At 44.2% G+C, this 14,310-nt stretch overlaps 2 protein-coding genes across 6 annotated transcripts in view; one reads left to right on the top strand and one right to left on the bottom strand.

Annotated features, from left to right (window-relative positions):
• vangl1 (VANGL planar cell polarity protein 1) overlaps positions 1–5,990 on the top strand; it is a 42,472-nt gene extending 36,482 nt beyond the window's left edge. For 3 of the 5 annotated variants that reach the window (XM_053853463.1, XM_053853468.1, XM_053853466.1), the window contains 5 exons: positions 1,023–1,156; positions 1,792–1,830; positions 2,710–2,863; positions 4,156–4,390; positions 4,460–5,990. In XM_053853463.1, the coding sequence (XP_053709438.1) occupies positions 1,023–1,156; positions 1,792–1,830; positions 2,710–2,863; positions 4,156–4,390; positions 4,460–4,720 (823 nt within the window). In that variant the 3' untranslated portion in view covers positions 4,721–5,990. Of the gene's footprint in view, positions 1–1,022; positions 1,184–1,791; positions 1,831–2,709; positions 2,864–4,155; positions 4,391–4,459 lie in introns of all 5 variants that reach the window. The other 2 variants (XM_053853467.1, XM_053853464.1) reach the window with 2 other exon arrangements.
• A 2,774-nt stretch (positions 5,991–8,764) lies between these two features.
• On the bottom strand, positions 8,765–14,075 carry LOC128764659 (calsequestrin-2-like). The gene is made up of 11 exons (XM_053874612.1): positions 13,701–14,075; positions 12,862–12,946; positions 12,698–12,798; positions 12,145–12,253; positions 11,626–11,699; positions 11,241–11,371; positions 11,129–11,174; positions 11,010–11,064; positions 10,229–10,329; positions 10,078–10,152; positions 8,765–10,017 (listed from the first exon to the last, which is right to left on the bottom strand). Exons 1-11 carry the CDS (start codon positions 14,004–14,006, stop codon positions 9,802–9,804), a joined length of 1,299 nt encoding a protein of 432 aa, XP_053730587.1. The 5' UTR covers positions 14,007–14,075; the 3' UTR covers positions 8,765–9,801.
• Between the last annotated feature and the right edge of the window lie 235 nt (positions 14,076–14,310).

The following is a 14,310-nucleotide window of genomic DNA, read 5'->3' as shown; positions in this document are numbered from 1 at the left end:
CCCACATCCTGGATGGCAGTTGATAACGAACAAAAATATTAGATAATTATTTTGAAAATTGTGGTTTAAGGAAGTTCAGAAAGGAAATGTGACGGAAATCATCAGGTGTGATTTTTTTTTTTTCAATTTTGTTGGTAAACTATTCTCTCACTGGTGGTTGCATTGAATCATCTGTGGTGATTGTACATCCTTAACAGTCTACCTTAAAAGGTGGGGTCATGGTGGATCCACTGTTGGTGTGAGAGCGCAGTACATGTTGACAAAAAGTACTTTAATTTTTCCTGCTTCTTCTGCTGAAGCTCCTTCCACGTTAGTTTAGTTTAGACAGACATTTCTTGATGACATCACATATTCAAAATGACGTTTCTTCTGAAGGTCAGAGTTAATTCTACAAGTCAACTTGAATAGGAAGCACATGCTGCGGGTTTGCTCAATGTATTTTGAGTTATCTTTGAGTGCGCAGCTGCACTCATGAGACACTCATCTGTGGTTCTGAACTCAGAATATTCCAGGGATTTGTCAGTCAGATGAGACCATGATTGCTTTTCTGAGGAAACAAATTGATGTGGTTCAAGACAGATTGCCTTTACAACATGATGGGAGCATGAGTGGGATGTTTTAAAATGTTTTATGAGCCAGTGGTCCAATGTTCTCCCATCGAGCCACACAGCACTGTCAGCTTTTATTTCTTTACCCGCAAACTTCTTTGAGGTCCCATCAGGGGGCCTCCACTGAGTCTGCCTCCGGAAACGGTCTTGTGCAACACCCATCCTCTTCATGACTTCTTTTCTCATGACACATGCAGCGTCTAAAAACATTTATTTTCAAAACCTGTTTTATATTGTTATTCTTTTTCCCTTTGTACTGTAATCGCATGCCAATTTGTTGACAGTTAGGTGAAGAAAGATGATCAAGTTTGTAATAGTATTATAATAACCTGTTATCCAAATAAACATTAAAATAAATATATTAAATTCTAAATTTGTGTTCACTTGTCTCTGTCTTCTGTCCTCCGTCTCCAGCATTCAGCGGGCAGCGCTTGCCATCTTAGAAAACTACTACTGCGACTTCCCGGTCCATAACCCGGCGCTGCTCTCCGCCTCCAAATCCCGGGCGGCCAAACACCTGGCCGGTCTGAAGGTCTACAACGTGGATGGTGAGTTCCCAGCTGCCCCCATCGAGGGTGAGTGGGATCCACATACCTCTTCTTAAATATGCTCTTTCAGCCATTTAACCTGTGATTAATGCAAACCACTAGTGATGGGTAGATGAGGCTTCATGAAACTATGTCCTGATTTTCAGAGGCCACTAGATGGCACTGTCTGTTGTAAAATGTTTGGACTTGAACAACTAATTCAATGCAACCTCACGTCATTTCTAAACAAAGAGCGCCATCTAGTTGCCACTGAAAATTAGGACACTGTTTTGTCAACTCTGCAATACAGTTTCATGATGCCTCATCCAACCATCACTATAAACCACACATGACAACTTGGTGTACCTCAGTTTACTTGAAGTTAGTCATATTGCGTCACCCATCCTTCCCAAGCTGTTCAGAGTACAGTTCTAGCTGATGTTTGGGCTGACGCTGTGCATCAGTTGTGTGCAGGTGGTTCAAACTCTCCGGGTCTCTGCAAGCCTGGAAGCCAGGGCTTCTATCATGCATTGACAATGTGTCAGAATATTATAGAGTTGCTGAGTTGCAGTTAGTGGGCTGAAAAACTGCCCTAAATGTTGAATAGTTGGAATCTCACTCTTGGCTCTCTCTTCTGTCTCTGGCTGCCTGTTAAGATTCTTTAAAAGCTAAACTCAAAGCTTACCTGCTGGACCGTAAGTGGATTTCCGTGTGATGCATCTTCTCAAATGCACACGTCACGACCAGCACTCACTGAAGAGCACACTTCATTTCTTTTTTGAGCTTTTGATGATGATGAATCACCTCTTTTCTTGAGAGGACCTCACTTCTCCTCACTCCTGCTCACGCCTTGCATGCCTCAGGTTGATGAAGAAGAACAACAGGAGCAGGTGGAATGCAGCACACCTCCGTGACTAAATTATCACTCCCCCTCAAGTGTACTCAAGCGTCGCTAAAGTGCACTAACATGACTCCAGTTCCTCCTGCTCCCCCCGCACATCTCAGCCTGATAAATCAATAGCTATTACGCCGACGTTCTTGTCACGTCTCTCCTGTGTCTGGTCCTCCTTCACTTTTATCAGGCAGCAGCTGCTCAGGGACGTCGGCCAACTCTCTGTGTTTTCTACCTCTCTCCTGGAGCTTTTACTTTTCACCACGTCTGTCTCGTAGCAGCACTCAAAGAACTGTCCTGTGCGCAGGGCCGCACAATTACCCTTCCCTGATTGAAGAACCTAGAGCTCTGCACTCCTGCTTCTTCTGTTAACGTTGATGGAGATAATACAGGGCGACAACTGTTCAGTCCCTCAAAAAGTCATGAATAATTCCAGTTTTGTCCTCCATGAATAATGTAAGACCTCGATTTAGCCCCCATTATTTCCAGAAAGTGTTAATGAGCTTCACATAATGAGTGTTTGTCCTGAAGGGAGAGAGTTGGAGTGACTGGAGTTTGTTGACTCAGTAATGTGCTGAGGTGAATGTGTCGTCATGTCTTGCAGCCTATGTCATCACGTCACTGTGTAATGTGAAGATCAGACGGCTCTGTAACTGACCCAGTCTGGTCCCCCTCTTGACAGGACCAGGGAACAATGCCGCGGCCGCCGCGGGACTCGCCCACTCTCAGTCCCGAGCCATGATCGCTGCAGCCGCTCGCCGCAGAGACTCCAGTCACAATGAGCTCTACTACGAGGAGGCGGAGCACGAGAGGCGTGTACGCAAGAGAAGAGCTCGGTACGTTGCATCATGACACAATAGATACCTCCAAATAGACTCTGTCATTTTAGTATCGGTGATAAGAGTGTCCACTACATATAAACTAGTGTGGCGCAGCACCGCTGCTTCAAATGGTCTTTTTTTGAAGATGAACTCTCACATGATCTAACATATTGAAACATTGAAACAAATGGATAACACATAACGCATCATGGAGGTGGACTTTTGTGTTTTTCACCGAAAAATCCTCTAAGAAACTAATGACTGAAGTCCATTGCTTGTGCATTCCGGCAGTGTTTGTAAGATGATATTCCAGACATTTCCACCGACGACTGGTGATGTCAGATATGTTTTATTTCTTTCTTTTTAGAGTCATGAAACAGCAGAACCCATCTGTTGCAACTCAACAATTATGTCTAAGGTATAATATATACAACAATGTCAAAGAAATATTTAGAAGTTTACTCACAGCGTGTTGCTTGTTCAGTGAGGTCACAATTGAGAGAAGATTTATGTTGAGCACGCAAACTGACAGCAAAGCTTCTTCTCACTAGAGCGCAAGTGAAGACATTGTTTATCATATGTTCAGATCTGTCAAATGTTTTGAAACTCTCTGGTAAACTAAAAAGAAAAAAACAGTGCTAGCATAATTATAACGCTAAATATAATCTATACAACATGTGATATATATAATAGATGCAAATACTACAATAATATATAAACATGAACAACATTAACTGTATTTTATAGTTAAGTTCCATGCAATTCCATGATATCATAACAAGATTTCGTTACAGATGAACCATTCCACATTTTTAGACTTCCGACCCGATCCGAATACTTCTCTTGCCTCTCACCAATGTACAGGAAATCCATTCCACAGCTTGCAGTCTTCTTGGCAATTCCCGATCCAACAGGTTTTGGATGTTCCGATACTGGATTGGGTCAGTCCCATCCCTAGATTTCGTGACACTTGTCATGTGCCTTCATGACATTGAGTGCGTTTGAGCGCCCCCCCCCCGTGTGATCGGCGAAACCAAATGGTTGCGTGCTGAGGTGATACCGATGAAGGCTGATGCTGCATTGTTTGTCAGGAAGCGACTAGCTAGGCATCGCACCGTTTCCTCAGGAGATTTGAGATGTGCACAAGTCTGACATGGTGAAGCATAAAATTCTGACATGGAAACTGAGGACCTATAGTCAGTTCATTCACACAAATGTGTTGCGTCTTGTTATCCGAGCTCTTGCGGATGACACAATCAATGCAATCGCTGCAGACTGTTTCCACCATCTGCTGCTTCTCCTCCCAGACTGGTGGTGGCTGTCGAGGAGGCCTTCACACATGTCAAGCACATGCAAGAGGAGGAGCAGAAGAAGACCCCCGGGGATGTGATGGACCCCAGAGAGGCAGCGCAGGCCATCTTCCCCTCCATGGCTCGGGCCCTGCAGAAGTACCTGAGGACCACCAAGCAGCAGCACTGTCACAGCATGGAGAGCATCCAGCAGCACCTGGCCTTCTGCATCACCAACAACATGACGCCCAAGGTCAGACACCTGACCGCTCATCAGCCTCAGAACCGTGGGCTGTTTGACTGACTTGTCTTTCCCGCTCAGGCCTTCCTGGAGAGCTACCTGAGCCCTGGTCCCACCCTACAGTACAGCCGGGACCACTGGCGGGCGCGTCAGTGGACGCTCATCAGCGAGGCCTCGGTCACCAGCGGCCTGAAAGACGGCACCGTCTTCCTGCTCAAGTGTGTGGACTTCAGTCTGGTGGTCACCTGTAAGAAGATCCCTTACATCCAGATGTCAGAGGAATACATCGACCCCAAGTCGCACAAGTTCGTCCTGCGCCTTCAGTCCGAGACTTCTGTGTAGAACTCCTGGGTTTTTTTAATCGTTTTATTCGGGTTTTGCATTTTTTTAAAACTTTTTTATTATTATTATTGTCTAAGGTTGAAAAAAAATCTATATAAACACAGCACACTTTTGAATATACTTTACGTCGATTGTTATGAGAAGCAGAAAATACTTTTACACTGCTGTGTGCACATACGAGTGTGTGTTTGTGGATTATCAAGTGGTGACACTCCTTTTTTTTTTTACTCCTGGAGCTGAACTTTGTTGAAACTGGACAGAAACACTTCAGTTTTTGGATTTCAGATGCTGAGTGCTGCTTACATTTCTCCACAAGGCTTTTGGCACCTTCCCTTGTTGCCTCCACCCAGGGAAATGAGATGTTTCCTTCTCGAAGAAACCAAAAAAAAAAAACACGGACAACCTTTGTGTATTTCTGACTCTTGCATGCTCTTCTGCTAGATGCCGGACTCCTCGAACAACTTTAGGACTCAAGGTCCAGATCCTTCTAACTGCCACAAACCGTGATCTCCTCCTCCTTCTCAGGACGTCTCTTCACCACATCTGCCTGACTGCTGGGAGATGAAGAGCAGGAGGGAGAGGAACACGTTTGAGGTCAATGCTGGTGAAGATGGTGGCAGCACAGTGAATGTTCTATGTTGATTCACTCACTGAACTAGTGTTGCGTCAACCGTAATCTTTCGAAAAGCAAGTCCAAGTCGATCAGTCCCGTGACTTACCAACTGCTCCCCTCTAGTGGTGAAGATTAAACACTGACTGGGGCGAAAGTTCTCTACTGTCAAAGGATTCACACAAGTCATGTCTGCTCACGCTTTTTTATTCACGACAGATGACCTTTGTATGACCCCCGGTGCGACTGTGGCTCCTGTTTGTACACTGTATCTATTTATATACGCACGAGTGCATGAGTGTCGGTCGGTCTGTGTGTCAGGTGACATGAGAGGCCTTCGTCCAGCTCCTCTTCATCACTGTCACGCTGTTGCCAGGTCAAACTCCATCCAGTGTTAAGGTGTGCGGTTTCTGTAAATGACGTGAAGTTGCAATGTCGACACGTTTCACTTCCACGCCGTTTGTCAAGACAAAAGATTAAAACGTTCTTTTTTATGAAGATTTGCACATGGGCTCTGACTGGACTTCCTGGTTGATAAGCTGTTGGAGCGACCCATTAAATGCAGACTGAAGAGAAATTCCTTTATTTTTGTACAAGGTGCAGAGCATATGTAAGAAATGAAACCACATTTGAGATTTTGCCGCTCCATACAATAAAATTTCACCAACGCAGATCCCTCCTTCTTTTTCTGCTTTTGTCTATAATAATAATAATCATAATAATCATAATAATAATAACCACTTAGGGTTGGGATTATAAGACAATAAATTTGAATAATCAATTACATAGATAATAATAGTGGACTGATAATGTATAAACTTTGTTTCACAGAGAACATTTTACAGTCCCCAATTCCAGGCGGTACAATGTGATGTCATAAGCAGAACGTCCATGATGCAGGAGACTAAGTGAGGTTGTGCTGATGGACAGGGAAATAAATCCAGCGAAGAGTTGACTGATCTCTCGGTTACTTTCTCACTGATGTTTAAACTTATCTGTACAGATTCAACTTATATTTAGTGATCGGTTAAACATCAAATGTTATTTCAAGACATATTAATCTTTGTGGCCCAGAAGACACGACTGATTCCTTTGGTGTTTTATTGTGCTTTTAAGTTTTGTGATTATTTACATTTATTACAATTATTTACTTATAAAGTCTTTATTACTTCTATAATCCTCTGTCAAGTCACTCTCCCTAGTATAACTGCTTTTCTAATACTTTAACTCGTCAGAAATGTGCACATTTGGGGACAATTTAAAATGAAAGTTTGGTTTGAGAGGGGAGGATCTTCACTTTGATGACCTCATGGCCATATTGCTCTTGCTCATAACACTTATTCTGAATAAATATTTGCATGAAACAAGTGAAATTATCTTTCTTTGCTGCAAGATAATTTCACTTGGCAAGAGTTCTTGAATTAAGACTGGCATATCTAGGAAACAATGCTCCCAAAAAGGTGACATAAAAATGTAGCTTTTTACAGCCCAAAAATAAGAATAATATATCAAATTTAAGTATAACATAGCAGAGAATATGGGGTTTTTAAGGTTATTTTGTTAGATCGTAGCTTTTAATTGATGTAGCCTGGAATAAGTGAAATTGGTTTTAAAAAAGTTTGAAAAACACTGAGCTGAAGAACAAGGTCTCTGGTTCAGGTGGCTAAAATTTGAGAATAAATCTTCAAGATAGCATGTGACAGACAAAGGATAACTTGTGCTCCTCTGACTCCAGTTGAGGTGACCGGGGCATCATGAAACAGAGGCCAATAGATGGCGCTCTTGGTTTAGAAATAATGTGGATTAGTTGTTCAAGAGTAACCATTTTTCAGCAGACTGAAAATCAGGACACTGTTTCATGAAACCTCATTGAGCCTTCAGTACTGTGTCATGAAACCTCATCTACATTAATTAAGATCTCATTTTTTCTGAGAAAATAATTGCAAAAGGAATACAGAGAAAACAGGTGTGAGACAAGGGGACACCTGTCAGTCCAATGTTTCCACTGGATTCAGTCCATGTAGAGTCATACTTTGATCAAAGGTCTACAATGATATTCTACAGTTCCATCCAAAAACTGGACTTCAATTTTGCCTCTGCAGCTTTGTTTAGCTTATGACGCTTATATGTTGTTTTGTTCTCCGACACGTCAGATGCGAGCGTCTCTCCTTGGTGGCATCATTAGGGTTTCATCCTGTCTCGTGCCTCTCTGTAATTGGCCTGTCACAAAGTCGCAGCCGCCTCACGTGGCCTAAATAAATGTCCGGTGCAGAAAATGAACTCATCCCTGGATGAGGCCACCTGTCCACACTCATCTGTGCTCCGGTTAATCCCCCTTTCCTCACAGCCGGCGGGACCGCCACCGACGGGACGGACACCCGAGTCGAGAGCATTTGCATCTAAATTGAGTTCTTTTTTTCTATTTCTTTCCTGATGAAAAGAGGAAGTGTTTTCTTCTTCCTGTGTCTTCTGCTAAACTGAGCTGATGAATTGTCCTCTTTGGTGGATCGGCCATTTCCTGTCCTGCTTCCAGCCCTTAAATCCTTGCGCATGTTCGACATCATCACCTTGTCGTTTAACAGGATGTTGGAACATGACAGCTTGTCTCCTTAGAGCGGGAGCCTCAGGTCACACTTAAAATCGCACACACACAGTTTAGCGTCCGCCATGTTTGCTATGAATTATGTGTAAATCCTCTGCCGCGAAACAAACATCCTGTTGACTCGTCCCCGGATTATTAATTCATGTCCGGCATGTTCACTGGTAAAGGGTCGACTTATTCTGTGTGGCGGGCCCCTGGTGGGCAGCCTTTGAGCCCCCGACCCCCTGCGGCTCCGCACAGATCCCTGCTTCAATTAGGAGTGAAAACCACTCTGAATAATTCACTGGGGTTTCAATAATGTAGGTGGAAGGAGCTCATTGATGGACGTTAAAGAACGCTGGCAATCTGTTGTTGTCGAGGACGGACGTCCCCTCATACTTCTGTGTTCTGACACTGCACAAATGCTTCAAGTGACTCTGAAACGTTCGGAAGTTAAGTGTCACTAGGCAATAACCTGAACCTGTGAAATGATCTACATCAGAGGTTGTTTTCCAAATTTCCAAAAGATTAACTAATGACCCCTAAAGGCATGAACTTGTGGCCCCGGGGCCATATCCAGCCCTTCGCCTGTATTTTCGTGGCCCACACAAGGTTCGACTGACACTATTCAACTAAACTACAGCATGAGTAGTGATTTTTCTTTTCCTATTTCTTCATTTTTTTTCGACATTTCAACAGTAATTATAACATGTTCATGACAAAAAGTAGTATTTCTTGTTCTGCAAAATACATTGAAAGAAAGTTGAAAATATGTTTTGAAATAAATTGCCTTTAATCTTTCTTAGATGTTGTGCCCTTAGTTTTATTATGATTTTTCAAATAAGATATGTATAAATTATATATTTTTATATGTTTCATAGCATATTTACACTTCTTAATATCCTTGCTTCAATTTAACCTTTCTAGGTCCATTTTGTAGTGATGGGCAGATGAGGCTTCATGAAACAGTGCAGTTATTTTCACAAAACAGTGTGGTAAGTTTCAGAACCCACTAGATAGCACTCTGCTCTAAAATCTTTGGATTTGAACAACCATTTCAGTGAATGCTCATCATTTTTAAACCAAGAGTAAAATGTGTCCAAATGCAGACATGTGAGAAATACTGCCTTAATCTTTGATATTTGATGTTAGTTTTGGCAGATCTTGTGTTCAAAGTTACAAGTCTGAATTTACAGTTTACTAAAGTTTGCATCAAATATTTTGAATACAATTTTACACATTGAATTAAGTAAAACAAAGTTCATCATTTCAGGCGTGGAACAGAGTTATTTACATGAGTGAAGAAATTACAGGGAAGACACTTTAATTCGCAGAAGATCTGGACTCATTTTTTATTTATTTCCAGTTGTGGTCTGCTGGATATTTCTTTTACTCAGGTTTGTTACCACAGGCACAAGTTCTGTGGGTGTCTTGGGGCTCCAGCATCCACATAGTTTTCCGAACACTTTAACGTTGTCCTCAACTTGATGCTGACCACGCAAGTCAGCGGAAAGCAGCTGGTTTTATGATTTTTTTCCAAAGCAGCACGTGCAACACCATAGTAATCTGTCGGTGCGAACTCCGAAGAATTGAGCCACGGATGTTTTGGCTCTGAAGTTTTGACCAGGTTGACAGTACGCACCAGGTTAGGTTCGGTTCCGTTTAAGCACCAGCGCATAAAATCAACATCAATTGCAGTCGGCTCACAGGAACAAACCAAAAACAAGCTTTTTACAGAGCAAATAAATTGAAAAAATGATGCAATGTATAGGCTTCCCGAACCAGTGTCATGCCAAGAGTTGGTCGCCCTGATCCTAACTGGCACAGACATTTCTGGTGACCGAGGATTTGCGAAAAGCTGCCCTGGTTATATAGATGTTAAAGACTGAATTACAAATCAGCTGAATCACCGGAGTCCTCTTCATCCCCTGGCTCCGGCCCATACTCTCCGTCCTCTGTGAGGTCAATGCTATCAAGGTCATCCGAGAACTCGTCGTCGTCCTCTGTGTTGACCCTCCCAGACAGCACGTCCTCGATCCAGTCCTCCAGCTCCTCCGCGCTGGGCAGGTCTTCGTCATGGGACATGTCCAACCAGACGCTGTCCGCCTAGACAACACAAGGTGAGCAGCAGGTCCCAGACACCGAGGGGGCTTCAGCATCACCTACATCGGTGACGTTGACCACGCCGATCTGAGGCCGGAACAGGTCCAGGTTGAAGGTTTTCTCCCAGTAAGTGGTCAGCTGAACAAAGCAGGTGGGAAATGTTCATCAGAATGGTTTCTTCACACAGGTCTAATGATTTAAGGGAGTTAGAGACCAGAGGGAAGTCATCTGGGTCGATCCACACGATGCTGAGCTCAGGATTGTTTGTATTGTCTCTGGCAACGTCCTTCAGGATCTCCAGGAACTCGTAGCCATCTGTGGAACAAATAATAATGTATGTAAATGACCTGAAGTCACGGAGGGTGTCTTCATGGTCCCCGATTGGTCATGAAATTCATTCAAATATTTAGAAATTGTAATTTAATGACAGAAATCATGATCCATTTAATGGTCACAACTCAAGTCCATAACTTGCAGGAGATCATGACCTCACATTGACAGGCATCAGAAAGTAACATACCTGGCTTAAACCTGAAAACGACCAAGAGGTCCACATAAAAAGTCAAAAATAGTCAGAGAAGTGGACTGTACAGAACACAAAGTGAAAGAATTCCAGCGTCAGATAAAATCAACTGTGAAAGAAAAAAAATCTAGTAGTAAAGAAAAATGCTTTCTGCAAGACAAAGCTAGATTTTAAATAAAACAAAAAGCCCATTGCTCCAAGTCTATACTCCAGTGTTGCCATCAGTCGCCATGGATGGCTAAACAAAATAACTAGTGCTGGGTTGATGAGGCGTCATGAAACAGTGTCCTAATTTTCTGAGGCCACTAGATGGCGCTATTTCTTCAGAAATGATGTGAGGTTTCATTGTGAGTGAGTTGTTCAAGACCAAACATTTTACAGCAGACAGTGCCACCTGGTGGCCTCTGAAAATTAGGACACTGTTTCATGAAACCTCATCCATCCATCTGTAGCAGTAACCAACCCTTCATACCTGGATCTTCTTCCTCCGCAAATGCGACAATGTGTATTCCCTCCATATCGTCCTCCTGGAAACCAAACATCTGTCTGAACCAGGCTCGAAAAACAGCATCAAAGCAGTCAGTCTCTCACCCAAGTCTCAAACATGTTCTCAGCGCGGAGCTTCCTCAGAGTCGCCCTAAAACAATGGAACACTTTCAGAACACTTTGAGCCATCACCGCTGATATCATGCGTTACATCCACCTCCTGTGCTGGTGGACAAAGTCCACAATGTCCATCTCTGTCAGAGGTCGTCCAGGCAGTATGGCCGGCTCCTCCATGAAGGGCTCGTAAAAGTTCACCTCGTTCATCTTGAGCGAAAGATGTTTGGCCACCTGGGAAGAATGTGCCCAATTGAGCGAGGTGTTGGCAATACTGATGGGTAGATGAGGCTTCATGACACAGTGTCTGCTGTAAAATGTTTGGACTAGAACAACTCATTCAATGACGCCTCACATAATTTCTAAACCCAGAGCGTCATCTGGTGGCCTCTGAAAATCAGGACACTGTTTCATCCACCCTGCAACACTGTTTCATGATGCCTCATCTGCCCATCACTAGTTAGCAGCTAGTAGAAAGTTCTGCTTACTGATTTGTCAAAGGTTGCAAAGAACTTGATGTATGGTTGGAAGCGCTCTGAGGCCTCCTGGAAAGCTTTGTAGTCTGAAGCGAAAACAGAGAGGAATGAGACTCAGAAAAGGTTGAGGATATGGACACACTCTCCGTCACGCTTCACAAGTTTGACCCATCAGACTGAAAAGAGGAATCTATTTAAAGGTTCTCTCGGGAACACGCTCTGGATTTCTTTTTCACCGGAACTTTGTGAAAACTCCATTAGCCTCTCAGTCCCAGTGCCCCAACCTCCAGGGAGTGAAGAGCTGATCTACATTTACTTCACCCCAACGCTCATCCTCATCTTCATGAGAGACTCAAGATGTTATATTTTTCAAATTCATCTGTCCGATGTCATGTTATGAAGGTAAGAGACCTGAAAAAGATGAAGTCTCTCAAAAAGCTGATATTTGAGTTGAATTCTGTCTGAGCTGTCACATGACATCATAACCTTCTGTAAGTTTATTTGAAGAGGTGACGGTGCATCAATACACACGTGAGTCCTCTCCTTTAAAGTAGCCAATCAGACGGATGTCCTCCTCCATCCTCTCGAAGGCTCGCAGCTCCATGGCGTTGTTAATGATTTCTACTGGGTCCTCCAGCACCTGTAGGGGGCAGCAGAGAAGGAATTGGAATCTTGTCAGTGAACTGTGTGGATTACGAATCACTACTCGTACCTCTAGATGTACCACATTCTAGTGATGGGTTGAGGAGGCTTCACGAAACAGTGTCCTTATTTTCAGAACCCACTAGATGGCGCTCTCTGCTCTAAAATCGTTGGATTTGAACTACCATTTCAATGAAAACTCACATCATTTTTGACCAAGAGCACCATCTGGTGGGCTCTGAAAATAGGACTCTGTTTCATGAAGCCTCATCAGCCCATCACGACCACATTCTCATCCTGGCGGTGATACTGTAATGATACATGGTTTCATCAAAATCCCATGATGCACCGCGACAGTCATTAGAGTTTCAGTTTCACGCTTGTCGAACATGCTGCTTGTGTGTTCCCGGCGATGTGAACAAGAAGCTCTGGCTCCACTCACATCCAGCAGAAACTCCACCAGGGTGTCGGCCGACAGCTCTCCGTCAAACTCGATCATGCGGTCGTCTTTAAAGACGTACAGGCTGCCCACCTCCTCCAGGCCTGAGGCAGCACAGCACAGAGTCAGAAGACAGAAGCATGATACATGTTTAATGTCGGACCTACCGAGCATCTTGGCCACTTTGAAGTCCTTCCTGGCGTCGACCATCCCGAAGCCAATGTCTTTGTTCTCCAGCACCTGAGCAGTGAGCTGCAGCCCATGCAACACACAGCATTACAGCACGTCCCTCGACCACGTCTTTCCATCTCTCATTGGTTACATGTTCGGATTCCCATCATCCCACATTCATTATTATTCTGGTTTATTATCAGTATTATTACTCATCCATCATTCAACCTTCCCCGCAGTTCTAGCCGTGTCCATAAATCACAACTTTTGCTCTCAAACACTGATTTCTCCACCTGTTTTTGCTCAGCAGGGGCAAACAGACAGAGCTGAGCCAAAAGGCAAAGCTCTCTACTTACCGATCAATCTTCGTCCTGACCCTCACCTATGGTCATGAGCTGTGGGTCATGATCGAAAGAATGAGATTCCCGACACAAGCGGCTGAAAGGAGTTTTCGCCAACAGGTGGCGGGCGTCTCTCTTAGAGATAGGGTGACAAGTTTTGTCACTCGGGAGAGACTCAGAGTAGAGCCTCTGCTTCTCCATGTCGAGAGGAGTCAGCTGAGGTGGTTCTTATGAGCATGACCGCTGGACGCCTCCCTTTGGAGGGGTCTCAGGCACGGCCAGTTGGGAGGAGACAGAGGGACCTTCTGAAGCTGCTGCCCCCGCGACTCATTTCATTTAACCATCATCAGCGCTGACATCCTGACAGGTAATACAACTCTGACTCATCCATTCATCCCTCTGCTATCCACGTTTAAGTCTTCTGATATTGAGCACATGCAGAGAAAAACGACAAAACGTGTTCCTCCATCATCCCATTCGACTGCTTCACTCACCTCCAGCACCAGCTCCGTCATCTGGAAGCGCTTCAGCAGGCCCTTGTTGGCAGGAACCGGCTCGTGATAGAACAGACAGAGCAAGTCGAACCTCTTCAGCGCCTTCTTGTAGTTGCGTTCATTGATGTCCAGCACGCGGTCCTTGCCATCAAAATTGGGGAACTCCAGACCTTCCTCTGCAGCGCAGTCAAGAGCCAGGAGGAGGCCAAAGAGGAGAAGGCAGAAGAGCCTCTGCATTTCGAATCTGCCGAGGTGACAACACAAGACCAACAATGTGATCTTCTCCTGTGTGAACTTTGACTGCATTCTGAATACTCCTCTGTCAGAGGATGTATCCAGCAGCTGCCTCCCTCATCTGCTCCCTCTCTCACTCACACTCTCAGTCCAAACCCCAGATCATCTCCTTCCTTCTTACCACACGAGGCGTCTTTCACGATTCAACTCGTGCCCTTGACATCGTTTTTGAAAAGAGGACAGAGACGCCCCGGGGATCTGTATCAAGTAAAATGGAGATGAAAAGATGGAGTCATCTCATCACACCAGGGGAATTTGAACAGTTGAGGTTGGCATTGTTTCATGTGAATTTAACTGAATTTCATTTAATATGAAT

Source organism: Synchiropus splendidus, chromosome 1, assembly GCF_027744825.2.
Source record: "Synchiropus splendidus isolate RoL2022-P1 chromosome 1, RoL_Sspl_1.0, whole genome shotgun sequence".
NCBI classification, from domain to species: domain Eukaryota; kingdom Metazoa; phylum Chordata; class Actinopteri; order Syngnathiformes; family Callionymidae; genus Synchiropus; species Synchiropus splendidus.
The sequence above is the reverse complement of the archived record's forward strand: the minus strand, read 5'-3'. Positions and strand labels throughout refer to the sequence as shown.